The 14,717-nt window shown below is 42.2% G+C and overlaps 1 protein-coding gene across 20 annotated transcripts in view; it reads left to right on the top strand.

The window, feature by feature from the left end:
* pex5la (peroxisomal biogenesis factor 5-like a) overlaps positions 1 to 14,717 on the top strand; it is a 139,268-nt gene that overhangs the window by 77,958 nt on the left and 46,593 nt on the right. For all 20 annotated transcript variants that reach the window (XR_012407991.1, XR_012407988.1, XR_012407990.1 and 17 more), the window contains one exon: positions 14,420 to 14,614. Coding sequence is in view for 12 of the 20 variants with exons in the window: in XM_073954193.1 (XP_073810294.1) it covers positions 14,420 to 14,614 (195 nt within the window). In the remaining 8 variants the exon portion in view is untranslated. The remainder of the gene's footprint in view (positions 1 to 14,419; positions 14,615 to 14,717) is intronic.

Below are 14,717 nucleotides of genomic sequence, written 5' to 3'. Positions count from 1 at the left end.
CAGACTTTTTGTTTCATGAAATTTCATGATATTCTCACATTAGTGAAAATAGTTGCATGGTGGCATTTCCAAGATGACTGCCAACGTGAATGATTTTAAAAGGGACTTTGTTTATTAATCTAAATAAATCATTTTAAATGAAGCCAATAAATTGCCCCATTGAGACAACAGTTATTGTGTTAGATTAGGGTGGTTCAGCTTGGCATAGATTGTGAGATTTTGGTCCAATTTTAGGTCAAATTCTGACTTGTGTGACTCTTCTTTGAATCGGGCCAAATTTTAGTTTTGTTGTTGGTCTTTTGTCATTCTGTGCTGTGTGCAGGAGAACAGAGAGACAATTAATCTATACTGTACCTACTGGCAATCAGATGATGACATGTCAGAAATTTTGGTCAACCCAGTTGAATCAGGACTATGAACCATTCATTCATTTTCTTTTCGGCTTAGTTCCTTTATTAATCTCGGGTCGCCACAGTGGAATGAACTACCAACTTATCCAGCACATGTTTTACGCAACTGACGCCCTTCCAGCTGTAACCCATCACTGGGAAACATCCATACACACCTATTCACACTCATATACTTCAGACAATTTTAGCTAACCCAATTCACCTATACCACATGTTTTTGGACTTGTGGGGGAAACTGGAGCACCAAGAGGAAACCCACGCCAGCATGGGGAGAACATGCAAACTCCACACAGAAATGCCAACTGACCCAGCCAGGGCTCGAACCAGCAACCTTCTTGCTGTGAGGTGATTGTGCTACCCACTGTGTCATCATGACGCCCCAACTATGAATCAAATGAGTTGAACTCATTCATTCATTCATTTTCTTGTCGGCTTAGTCCCTTTATTAACCCGGGGTCGGCACAGCGGAATGAACCGCCAACTTATCCAGCAAGTATTTATTCCAGCCGCAACCCATCTCTGGGAAACATCCACACACACATTCACACACACTCATACACTACGGACAATTTAGCCTACCCAATTCACCTGTACTGCATGTCTTTGGACTGTGGTAGAAGCCAGAGCACCCGGAGGAAACCCACGCGAAGGCAGGGAGAACATGCAATCTCCACACAGAAAACCCAACTGAGCCGAGGTTCGAACCAGCGACCCAGCGACCTTTTTGCTGTGAGGCGACAGCACTAACTACTGCGCTACTGCCTCGCCCATGAGTTGAACTTACTTTACCAATTGTGCCCTCACGGCACCTGTGGTACACTTCCGTGTTCACGAGACCAAGTTTCTCAATAACAAGAATGCAGAGAATGGACTAGCATTCTCATGGAGTACGGACCGTGCCCAAGTTACCAGGGAATATCGAACAAAGAACGGGTCCTGTGAGAAATGAAATGCTGTGATCTTCCTGTTGATCACTTGATCTCCACAAGTTTTACCAGAAAATAATTGAATGAATTTATCCAAAGAACATATTTCAAGGTATTTGTGCCTTTACTGAATTTTGTTGTGTAAATGCTTACTTTTACCATCTCATTTTACAGAGAAAAAGAAGTTATATCTCTGAAGAGTAACCAATAGTGAATATAAAACATTGCGCTTTCCTCCTCCTTTATTTAGCTGCAATGATTTCTGGGACTCATTGATTTCTGAGTGTCCATTGTTTTTTTGCAACATCAAGAACACATCCGGGTCTATTTATGCATCTCCTGTTTTTGCGATCTTGACTATTAGAACTAAACTTTGGTGGTTGACTATGACATAACATGATATTGCTAAGATGCAAAATCGCTTAAGAACTTATATTGCAAATCAGCCTCTGTGTCAATGTGGCATGCCCTTGCACTATAACACGCTATAGCAAATAAATAATTGAATCTTGTGTTCCAATGTTCATTTGTTATTTACAAATCCCCTACATCAAGAATATCATGCTGAAATTGTAGGGAAAATGTGCAATCTGAACAGGGTTTACTGAAGTATATTAATGAACAAAAGATATTTTAACAAGGCAACAAAGTTAAACTAGTCCCATCAGTGGTGCCTGCTAACACCACATATTGCTCATTCTTTGTTTGCAGAGTAATTCCTTTACAGATGTCTTCTGCATTAAATACAGTACAACTTCAGCACTGATTAGCAGATCATACAGACGCATTACTAAATGAGGACATAAGTACCCTCTTACTTCATGACAGCTGTATTACTTGAAGTGAGAGGCTGAGCGGCTAAAACTGTATTTATTTCACTTGCGTCCTGACTTGCCTACAACACAAAGCAATTAAGACAACCATTCCTACTCCCTATAGAATATCTTGTTTACTTTCTGATTGTGAAAACAACAAATTCTATTTACCAACTGATTGCATTTGGAGGATCTTTCGATTTACTTGTATTAAAGCAGCTGTCTGTTAATTACTCGGCTTCTGAATGTAATGCATTTAAAGGTACAGAAATTACCAGGCAGAACTTTCTGCAATCAAAATGTCACAAGGTACTTACTTCACAGTATGCAAGATATTCAGCGTGTCAAACAAACAGTGTCAAGTGATTGATTTATGTGTGTAAGAACATATAAATGCATAACTTGAAATGTGAAACCAGAGTCAACTGCTAAGTAAACACTGCATTGAAGTCACAGTCTTGTGTTGGTAGCACTCAAAATAAATTTGCATAATGCTTATTAATATTACCGCATACTTTTTATGCCTAATTAAACTAAATTCTTGGACTGAAATGTAAGAAGAATTTAAACGATTAGAGATACATCGTAGGCTTTTCAAGCAGTGTCTCTCTCTATAACAAGAATGCAGCTGATTATAGTCATTTATATTCAGGTCTTTAATGGAATCTCTTGTAATCTTTCAGAGGAAACCCTCTGAATTCAATTATTATTCTCAGCCAGATTCTCATGAGTGAGGTTTTGATATATATTTAATTTTAGCCCTGAAATAAAGGTTCAGATTTCTCAGACTATCATAACATCAAGGCGTCAGAACTCCTGGAGTACTTTCTTTAAAGCCCTATTACATTAACCCTCAATGAATTTCAACTATCCCATTTAGGTATCTAAGTTATAAGCTACTTCAAAAAGTGAGTGAACTCATTGTAACTTGGTACTGCGACAGTAAGTTGACTTTTTTATTTTCATTTAATTTTTTACATTTACTTAGTACTTTTAAGGCAACATGTTTACTCTCTTTTTGGAGTAAATAAACTAATTGCTTTTTATGGTCACATTTTATATTGGTCTTAACTAATGTGTACTAAAAAAACATAAATACATAGTTTTACATTGTATTTTTATTTGCTTAAATACATGCATGTAGTTACTTTCTGTAATACATTTATAATTACTCTGTTCACCATCCCATACATCTTAAACATCCCTAAAGCTATTCATACCACCAATCCTGTCCCTGACCTTACCACAAGTAACACCAAAAGTGTTCTGCAATATTTTATTATTACAGTACAAACAGGAAAGCATTGGGAGCAGAGAGAGGAGAAAGTTTGGCAAAGCACCATGAGGCAGGAGTTAAACTCAGGTTGCTGTGAGCATGTCAGTGCTATATTTCAGTGCACAGTACCACTAGGCTATTGGTGCCAACAATTGTATTTTAAATGTAAGTTGTTAAGAACACTTAATATAAACAAAGAGCAGAATCACCAAGAGGTGACACTCCAGTGCGATTTGGGAAACAGCCACTACATGCCGCTAGTGTCACGAGACGGCCATTTTGGAATGAAAATTCCAATAGAACAACAGCATTTTATAAGTCTGTAAAATAAACTACTAAAAGTGCTGATGATTGTGATAGAAAGTGTTGTATTGTCGTCTTTCAGGCTGTATCTCAGCTTTAATGCGCTTTTTAAATGAATAAATAAAAAACAAAGCAGCTGCCAGCCATCGCGACAGCAATACGATCCAATGAACGGCCGATCGCTTTCACTCCAAAATGGCTGAATCGCGGGGCTATTGCTGGGCACTGCTGTTGCAATGGAACCGTTTATTGAGTGTCGCCTCTTGATGATTCTAAGCTCTTTGACATAAAGTGGGACCCATTTTACAATGTTCAAATAAAAACAAATAGTGACATTGTTTTATTAAATAACAATAACTATAATAATTATATTTAACCAACAATGAATCAGATAATACAAAAGCTATAGAACGATTTTCTACTCATTGCACCAATTTCATTAACAAGTTTAAGTATTAATTAATGCATATTAATCTACTTTATTTTTTAACATCAAAACCACACTGTATTTTTTTACAGTGTGAAAAAAAAAACTGAATCCTTATTTTTTTTTGCTTTTTCTTGTTCACTCAACTTTTGAAACCATCAGCTGAACTGACCTACATCTATTTGTCAGTAATACAAAAACAAAAACAAACAGAAAAAAAAAACATTTAGTTGGATTAAGATAAGACTATTCGTTTTAGAGGTCAACTACTCTGTAACAAATCTTTTTAAGTTGTGCCAACTGAACATTTTTTGTCTGCAGAATGTTCGAGGTTAAAGAAGTAACCCTTCATTCTCCGAGGAGGGGAACGGAAGTGCTATACAGTGGATTTGATTTTGAAAATCCAGGTATGGGAGGTTTCCGTTCAGAAGCTGCTTGTCTGAAAGAGTATTGAACGGGCCAATGAATGCAATGAATTGGCAGCGTAAGCTTGCACAGGTGTGCTTCATTGCCAATTATCCCAGCATATAAGCACACCTGGAGCAAGCAAACGCCACCCTTTTAAGCTGAAGAGACTTTCAAACAGCTAAGGGACAGTCATTATGGCGACGGAGTATAGCACTTCCATTCCCCTCCTCTGGGAACGAAGGGTTACTTCTGTAAACTCGAACGTTCCCCTTCGGTTGGGGAACTTCAGTGCTATACAGTGGATTTGATTTTGAAAATCCACGTATGGGAGAACTATGAAAAGCGCCATAATGACTGCACCTTACCAACGCCCCCGATGAGGAGATAGTCAAGCAAGCGTGACGCACCCACATCATGGGAGGCGCGGTCCTCAAACGTGTCCCTGGCCCTAATTTATCCTACTTCAACAGAAGTACAGATTTAGATATATTTTTTGGGAAGTCGTGAGCGTCTAGATAATTCTAGGAAAATACGGGGCTTAACTGTGTTAATTTGGGATCGCCTAGTGGAGATCACGCATAGCAGGCACCTATACCCAAAACGCGGGCTGACCAGCGGGCAGACCTACAACGTAGTGGGCCAGCAGGTGACTTCTCCGCTGAGTCAGTGCTGGGGGCCACGGAGGAATCTGCAGGGCTCACCTGACGGGGAACTTTACTGACAGATAAAAAGGCGCACGTACCTCGGTGTTAGGGAGAATGGCGCAGCAAGCGTGTTTCAACACCCTACTGAGTTGTTTCCTCAATCACCAAAGGGTTACCTAATACCCTTGAGGAAACCGGCTCCACTCGCAGATTGTAAAACCTTGCAAATGTGTTGGGTGTCGCCCAGCCCGCAGTTCTACAGATGTCTGTTAGAGAGGATGCAAAGCTCTGAGTGGAGTGCGCACGCACTCTCGGGGGACGCAGCTCACCTCGGCTCTGATAAGCGAGAGAATGGCATCCACAATCCAGTGGGAAAATTAATTTCGATACGGCACTTCCCCGCTGCCGACCGCCATAACAGACGAAGAGCTGCTCAGCTGATCTAAACTCTGAGTGCGGTCCGGATAATACGCAAGACGCGAACTGGACAATAAAGAAAAGGCTTGGTCTGCCTCCTCCGGGGGCAGTGCTTGCAGGCTCACTACCTGGTATTAAAACGGAGTGGTAGGAACCTTGGGCACATATCGCGGGCGGGGTCTCAGGACGTGAGAGAAAGCCAGGCCAATTACAGGCACGAGTCACTGACCGAAAAAATGCCTCCGGGTCCCCGACCCTCTAATTGATATCAACGCGACCAGCAGAGCTGTCTTCAGGGACAGAAAGATACTGAGTCGAGGATCGAAGGGATCTGACGCGGCTCGTGTAACGAGGGCGAGATCCTAAGAGGGCATGAGAGGGGGCGGGGTGGATTAATTCGCCTAGCACCCCTGAGGAACCGGATGATGAGGTTATGCGTTTCCACGGTGCTGCCAGCCACCGCGTCATGAGAGCAGAGATGGCAGCCACGTAACCTTGAGTGTGGAGGGCGACAGCCTGCTCTCCAGCTTCTCTCTGCGTAAAGAAAGCACAACACTGATCTGGCAAATTACGGGGGTCTTCTCTGCGAGAGACGCACCATTCAGTGAATAGACTCCACTTCAGGGCATAGGCGCGCTCGGGGAGGGGGCTCTAGCCCGAGCAACGGTAATAGCCACCGCAATCGGAGGTTACCTAAGTCTTCCTAGCGTCTAAGGACCTCCTAAGATCGGCGTGGGTGCTAGATGGTGCCCTGTCCCTGAGAGAGTAGGTGCTCTCAGAGTGGGCTTCCCCGAATCGCACCCATATCAGCTGAACAGACTCGGGGTGGAGTCTCCATTCTCCAGGACGTAAGGCTGCCGTGAGAGCGTTTCGGCTGCACGGTTGAGCTTGCCTGAATATGAATGGCGTGCAGCGATTTCAGCCGCGGATGACTCCTGAGGAGCAGATGGCGGGCGAGCTGAGACATGCGGCGAGAGTGCATACCTCTCATACGGTTGATATACGCCGCCGCCGTACTGTCCGTCCTGACCAGCACGTGTTGCCGCTACATGACAAGAAAAAATGGTGGAGAGCGAGGAACATTGCCAACAGCTCCAGGCGATATGCCAATGCAACTGGGTACCTTTCCAGGTCCGCAGCCGCATGCCCGCAACGCACAGCCCCCCAGCCCGTGTTGGAAGCGTCTGTTGAAACGATAATAAGACTGGAAGCCTGTCCTAGAGGCACTCAGGCCTGTAGGAACAAGGGGTTGCTCCAAGGGCTGAGGGCGCGGCGACACAGCGCAGTAACAGTGACTCAGTGTGTGCGCTTGCCATGCGCGTCTGGGGACTCGATCGTGAAGCCTGTGCTGATGTGGTCTCATATAAAGTAATCAGAGCGGCGTGAAGCGGCTGCGGATGCCATATGCCCCAGGAGCCTCTGAAATAGTTTCAGTGGGACCACTATTTTACTGTCGAGCTCTCTCAGACAGTTTAACATCAGCTGAGCGCACTCTCCGGAGAGGCGCGCTGCCATGGTGACCGAGTCCAGCTCCAGCCCGAGAGAAGAGATCCTCTGCACGGGGGCGAGTTTGCTCTTTTCTCTGTTGACCTGAAACCCCAACAGGTGGAAGTGCCGGAGCACTTTGTCTCTGTGTATAATCAATTGCTCCGAGAGTGGGCAAAAATCAGCCAGTTGTTAAGAAAATTGAGTATGCGGATGCCCGCGAGCCGAAGGGGCGCGGAGACAGAGAGAGCCCGAAGGGGAGGGCTTTGTATTTCCAAGCTCGACCTTCAAACGCAAACCGCAGAAACTGACAGTGGCGAGGAGGAGTGGAGACATGGAAATACGCGTCCATCATGTCTAATGCTGCAGTCCAACCCAGAGGACGAACGCACCGGAGGATGCGCTTCTGCGCGAGCAATCTGAACGACAGCTTGTGCAGACAGCGGTTCAAAACGCGCAGATCTAGGATTGGCCGTGACCCACCGCTCTTTTGGGCACGATGAAGTGTGGGCTGTAAAACCCGCTCTCCATCTCGGCTGGAGGAAGCGGCTCGATTGCATCCTTCGCCAGGAGGACAGCAATCTCCTCTCGCAAGACAGGGGCGGACAGGGGGCTGACCCTGGTGAATACACACCCGTGACTTGGGGGGCCGTTTCGCGAACTGAATCGCATAGCCGAGTCTGATTGTGCGTATGAGCCACCGCGAAGAGCTGGCCCGCGCTAACCAGGCAGGCAGAGCTCTCGCTAATGGACTCATCGCTACAATCGCTGACGTACCAGCAGTGGGGCAGCGCGGAGTGGGTGTGCTGATCCAGGAAGCACGCGGGTCCCACGGAAGAGCTGGAGGTGAGAGATTTGCTCTCACTCCGCACTCGAGCTCCGGAGGGGAGGCTCGAGGGGTGGGAGAAAGGAGACCGTCCTACCAGCGCTCGGGAGCCACTGGCGAAACGCACCGAATCTGCAAGCTAGAAAGCATAGCATCCCAGACTGGCAGATTTCGGGCTGTCACATCCGGGGAAGTGGAAAAGTGCTCTTTCATGATGTTTTTATGGCAGTAAAAAGTGCTGTTGGAAATGGGGCCCCGCCCTCCAGCAGGGAAAGAGCAAGTTCCCTCTTCTCCAGATGGCCTGTCCCAGGGACGCTTCGCGGTCCGTTGCCGGACTTAGCGGCGTTCTGGGCAGGGGGGGCTGCCTGCTTCCGAGGTGCTCGACACGCTCGCTTTGCCAGAGGCGTGTGCGGGGGCAGTGCAGTTCTCGTAGGCGGGCGCCTTTGGCGAGGAGGAGCGGGAGGTCCGCGGGCCCGTGGGCGACGGATTATCTCTCGCTGAAACCCTAGGATCTGCCCGAGTGCCCGCTGCAGAGCAGGGGACAACTGGGGTGGTTTGCCCTTTTGCAAAGGCTAGCCGCGATCTTTACTGCGCAACAGTCATGGCATCGCAATGATGACATGAACTGCCCGCAAGCAGCGCATTAACATGCTGGACCCCCCAGGCATGCAACGCAGTGCCCGTGCCCATCATCCGAGGACAGGAAACCACCGCGTCCAGAAACGCACAGTCGGAGCGCCATCCTGAAAAGGACGTGCTGCACGACTGTGTTGCTATCTTTGTGAAGTTGCAACTTTATACGTACCGCTCTGGAAGACCGGACCTAAAGAACGCCAGGCAAGGGAGAAACCCAGCTCGACCGTCTGCCGCTGCGTGTACACACTCTGGACCGGAAGAATGCTCTCATTCGCTCGGAATTGCTGGATCACAGCAGGAGGAACCCTCATCGACTCGATCAGAAAGTCTCTGAAGCGAAAAGGAAGGCGGTTGCTCGCTCCAGGTGTGCTTATATGCTGGGATAATTGGCAATGAAGCACACCTGTGCAAGCTTACGCTGCCAATTCATTGCATTCATTGGCTAGTTCAATACTCTTTCAGACAAGCGGCTTCTGAACCGAAACCTCCCATACATGGATTTTCAAAATCAAATCCACTGTATAGCACTGAAGTTCCCCAATCGAAGGGGAACTGGAATGCCTGAAGATAAGTGAACAAAAAAAACTATTTGGCAGAAGCTTTTTTTGGTGAATATGCAAAGTTTTGCTCACAGAGCTAATCATTTTAACTTCATAAAAATGTTTTGATTTATTTTATGTAAAAGTGTTTTATGTAGTTGTAGTAATTTCAACATTTTCAAGTTGGAACTTTTACAGTGCAGTGAAATATTGGATGAAATGTCAGTAAGTCATCTCAACACATTGTTCTGTTTTCCAGCTTCTTATAAGCTTTTGAATTTGATTCATAATGAGGTTTTTGATATTTGCCCCAATGACATTCGGTTCTTTTATATCTAAATTCTCCTGAAACCATCATAAGTGCACAGATAAAGGCAATCATTGTGTAATATCTTCTTGACAGCTAATGGTGCCCCCTGACCTTGGTTCGAAGACCTTTAAAAGAGTCTTGACACGTTTTTGGTGTCCAGGTGGATCATTTTGAAATCATACAAGACAAAAGGATGTGGTGTTAACCTGGTTTCAGGTTTGTGCCAGATTTTAGAAAGTGTGCCACCGAGCCCTCAAGGCTTGGATCATGTATCCTCAGTGTTGGCATCTATGGTATATGCAGCAGTGACCCGCATTGACATTTAGCCACCTGGCAATGAAGTTCTCTGTTCGGCGAGCCAGAAGGGGAACAGGAAGGGGTACAAACTGTAAAATATGTCAGGAGCGTCTGTTCTTAATGTTCACGTAGTGTATAATGGAGGGTTCAACCATCTGAAAGTTTTATGCTTTAATCTCACCTAATCACAAAAGCTGACTACAATCCCTCTGAATATTGAATGAGTATGAATTTGTCTCAAACCTTCATCTTCGCAGCAGAGCGCAGTGTTCTGTGGAGCGGGTTCTTGCTAAAGTGTGTATATATACACTATATCAAACGCTCTTTGTTCTCTTGCAGAGGAACATGCAACATCAAAGATTATTTGACACAGGCCCCAGAGCTGTCGGAACTGCCTGCTGTCTTTTATTGCTGTGACCATGCAGGTAGATCAGTGCCTAGAGCAATAACCAAGTCTGGATGTGTATTGAATGCTTTTTTTCCTTCAAACTTTTGGATGATGTGCTAATTTTAAAGTGATAAAAACGTGCTAGTTCACAATTTATTTATAGTGCATAAATGACAATAACACATTTTTCTCAGGGTATAAAGGGATAAAGGACTCTTTCACATGTTAATTCCCTACTGTTATTGACAATCAGGCCCTTTTTACATCTGGTTTTGCTGTAAGAGGTGTTTCGTTTTTTGTTTTTTTTCAGTTGAATCATAAGCGGACAAGGCTAAATACTAGTGTAAACAGGGTCTGAAATATTTTAAGCTTGTCCACTCAAAATCGTATTTGATTGAATGTGTTTTGAATAATCACAAAACACCACCTGCTCTCTGCTTACTGACCTAATTTTTTAACATAATGGAACGAGTTGTTGAACCTCACAGCCACCAAGATTTTTTTTGTGTTCAAAAGACATCTAATAGATGTCCAAACACTTTGGGGCTTAAACAAAGCTAAATTTAGACTGTCCGTGAAACTCTAATGGTCATTAGGTAATAGATTTTTGGATAACTATTAGATTATCTTGTAAGCACAAAACACTTGCTGGGAACACTCTTAAACATTTTATTGCACTTTTGCAGTAACTTACTGAAACACTGTAACCAACAAGTTACCGCAACTGCCCCCTTACAGGAACTTGCCTGTAAATGTGTTTTAGGCGGTAGCAGCACCGCAAATTAACCTTACAATAAAATAGCCTTTCCGCAACTTTTTTTTAGAGTAAAATGCCTTTTAGCACATTTTAATTTTACAGTATGACAATTTTTACAGTATTTTTACTGTAATATATTTACATTTTACACTAGCAGTACAAATCCTTTGTTTTTGTATTTAATATTAAATATAATAAATTCCAGCCGCACAGTATGTAGCACGTTCGCCTCACAGCAAGAAGGTTGCTGGTTCGAGCCTCGGCTGGGTCAGTTGGTGTTTCTGTGTGGAGTGCATGTTCTCCCCTTGTTGGTGTGGATTTCCTCCGGGTGCTCTGGTTTCCCCCAGTATTATAAGTTCAAAGAAATGCGGTACAGGTGAATTCGGTAGGCTAAATTGTCTGTGGTGTATGAATATGAATGAGTGTGTAAGGATGTTTCCCAGTAATGGGTTGCAGCTGGAAGAGCATTCGCTGTGAAAAAAACATATGCTGGTTAAGTTGGTGATTCATTTTGATGTGGTGAACCCAGATTAATAAAGGGACTAAGCTAAAAAGAAAATGAATGAATGAGAAACAAATGAATAAACTTTTAAAAAGCCCCTCAAGATGAAGGTACTGGTTTTTATTTTTATGTAGAAAATAATCATTTTTGTAACTTTTTGATTCTTTTTCATTTGAAAGATATTTGCGTATTGTTGTACATCCTGTGTGTATTAAGCGATGTGCCTGCTTTTATGGCGCAAAACTAATGTGCTCTGCACTAGACTTTAGACCTGCTTTCAGCTGGTCAATTGCGCAGTCTATTTCAGTTCCTCAAAATAGCAATGTGCCAACAATGCGCCTTAACACACCTCCTTTCTTGACCGGAACACCCATGAGTCCACACAGTGGCGCAAATGGATTTACTATTTAAACAACATAACGCAAAACAGGAAAATTAGAATTGCATTGGTCTGAAAATAGCAACAAATCACGCCAAACACGTCTTGCGCTTTATTGCGCCAGGTGTGTGATAGGGTCCAAAGAAAATAACTGACAAATGGCAAGGGTAGATTTGGAACAAGTCCACAATCATTGAAAATAGTATACTGCACAGTGCTAAGACCAGTAATATGTAATAGCAGTTTAGTGTACAATTTGGCATCAGCATCTTTGCTTAAGAAATAAGATGGAATAAAATATTAGTCCTTAAGAACAGGATATGGATAATCAGCACATGATCATTCTCAGTCTCAGTGCTGCATGTGGAACTGCAGAGGAACTTTAGAAATATAAAACACCTAAAGAATGTGTACTGGTGTTCACTAAGGGGGTAAAACAAGACTCTTCCAGTTTAAGACAAACAACATACAAATAAGCCTTATAGTGGCAATTCCTACAATACTTCATAGGCTGTTTCAAATGCCAGTGGCTGATCTGCATGTGCACTGTACAGTTAATGAAGAGATGTCAAAGGGGCACAATACAGTAAATGAGACACAAATATTTAACAATACTCCAGTCTATACTGCAGCAGCAGAATGTATATGAAGAGTTTATTTGCAAGAGATAACTCAATTTTTACATATTATGTTTGTTGTGTATAGAAGAGTACACTGTCATAAACATGATTTATAAAAACGACTAAAAGTTTTTTGAGGTTTGAGTAGTTTTCAGACATCATGTTTTTACATTATGTATTAAAGATTTAAATTGCAAAAAAAAATCTACATTCATTAAACAAACAAAAAAAAACCTCTTCATACATCACCCTTTAAAATATAAGACTATAAGACTATATAAGATTGTTGCAGTTTCACTGGCTAGGCAATGGATGGAAACACAATGAAGAGATATAGTACTAAATTCCAACTCCTTATCTGCATTACATGGTTTTTACAGTGATTAAAGAAGTCATCTTTAAGACAGAACTTTCTGTATGAAATTTGCACAAAAATTATGGTAAAATGAAAGATAAATTCAGTGTAATGGTAAAGGGATTGATCAAATATGCCTATTGGTAGAAGGTGGGCAAAGAAATGTCATGCTCCCTTGTACAATAATTTGTAGTATTATCAAAATACAGCATTTTAATATTTTGTGACTGCTGTATTTTGTAGTTTATTTTAATAAATGTAAACTGAAGTATTTTGTATTTTATTTTAAAATATATTTCAATGTATTTTTGCCCATCCCTGAAAGTAATATTCAACTCGTTTAGTTTTGTCTTCATTCATTTTTTTTTTAGTGATGACATAAAACTCGAGTCTTCAAACACATGATTTTTTTACAACACATTTTTAAACAATAGTTTAACTAATTAATTTCTAATAACTACTATTTGTAATCAGAGTAAAGTGTCATTTAAAGACTTGACTAGGTTATGTTAACTAGGAAAGTTAGAATAATTAGTCAAGTGATTGTATAACTGGTTTGTTGTGTAGACAATCAAAAAAATACAGTAAATATTTCTTGAGGAGGCTAATATTACTGTCCTTAAAATATTTATTTATTTATTTATTTATTTATTTATTTTTAAACAGCTTTTATTGAAGACAAATGGAAAAGAAATAAGAAATATTATGTCTCCAGAAGATTTATTTTTGTTTTATAAGAAATACTGTGAAAATTTTCTTGGTTTCAAGAGTTCACACTTAGATATTGCTTGACAGCTGTAAGCAGGTTTGGCATGCTGTCCCGGGAGAGAACCCTGAGCTCGGAGATAGTTGAGCCCAGGGCTCCCGCCAGATCCATAGAGCATGTGAGGGGAGTACGAGATCAGGTGGTTCTCGAGAGCTCCCCTTTTTGTAAAGGAGAAAAGGAGGAGAAGGGGTTGGATGGGGGGTTTCTTCGGAAAACGTAGATAAGGGAGTAATGTCTAGCTAGGCTACTTATAGTGGGTTAGGATAGATCTGATTGGCTAACTAATGAGTGTAGATAGGTGGCCAGCTGCTGTCAATTATATCACGTGCTCCTCTTGAAATTAGTGTAAAAACTTCACTTCTTAAAGATCACTTTAAACATTACTTTAAACTAATTTTTTACTACTTATAACTACTTTAAATTAATGGGAGGGCAGAAAATTGACTTCAACTGTATCTGTTAAAGTTTACAAGTTCAAAAATGTGCCTTGATGTACTTGAATGTTAAGAATTTGTCATCCAAGTTATATAATTAGCGTGTTTATGAAGACTGCAGAGTGATGCATAAAAAAGACTGAACAATTGTTTAAGTAGTTTGTAATGTACAGTATGTTAAAGTATGCACCCTAAAAGTACAAGTAGCCCTTGCCCAGCCAGTTATTCTGGCCTAGAACCGCCACTGCTCTTGGTTCCTCTGTGGTGAAACAACCTTCATTAAATTCACTGATACCATCACAACTTTTTAAAAAAGTTACTTTTGCTTCTTTTTTCTCACATTTCCCCTAGTGTGTGTACTAACTTTTCACTTTGTGCACTTAACTTGAAACTTACTATAGGTCAGTGGATTCGCCCTTTCAGAAATGAAGTTTCTAGAGCAGGCCAAGAAGACACAATAGTGCAAGATTTTTATTTTCATTTTGTATCTTGTGTCCAGTACTGTCCTCCTCTCTGGACCTGCTGGATCTGAGTGAGCCTGGTGAGAGAAGACACAGCAAAGACAGAAAGAGCCCTCTTTCTTCTAAAAGCACACCGTATAGGAAGAAGCCAGATGAAACAGAGCTGATCCAAGTGGACATTGAACAGAGCATTCCCTGTTCCCGCACACCTGAAAAAATCTCATTGGACTCAGGTATTATAAGTTTCAGAGAATTATTTTATTAAAACTGTAGGTTCTGTAATAGACAGTACTTTACAGAGAGAAGAAAATTACAGGACATATGTTTATGTTGTTG

The sequence above is a fragment of the Danio rerio genome, chromosome 6, assembly GCF_049306965.1.
Source record: "Danio rerio strain Tuebingen ecotype United States chromosome 6, GRCz12tu, whole genome shotgun sequence".
Lineage (NCBI taxonomy): Eukaryota > Metazoa > Chordata > Actinopteri > Cypriniformes > Danionidae > Danio > Danio rerio.
This window is presented reverse-complemented; position numbering and strand designations above follow the sequence as displayed.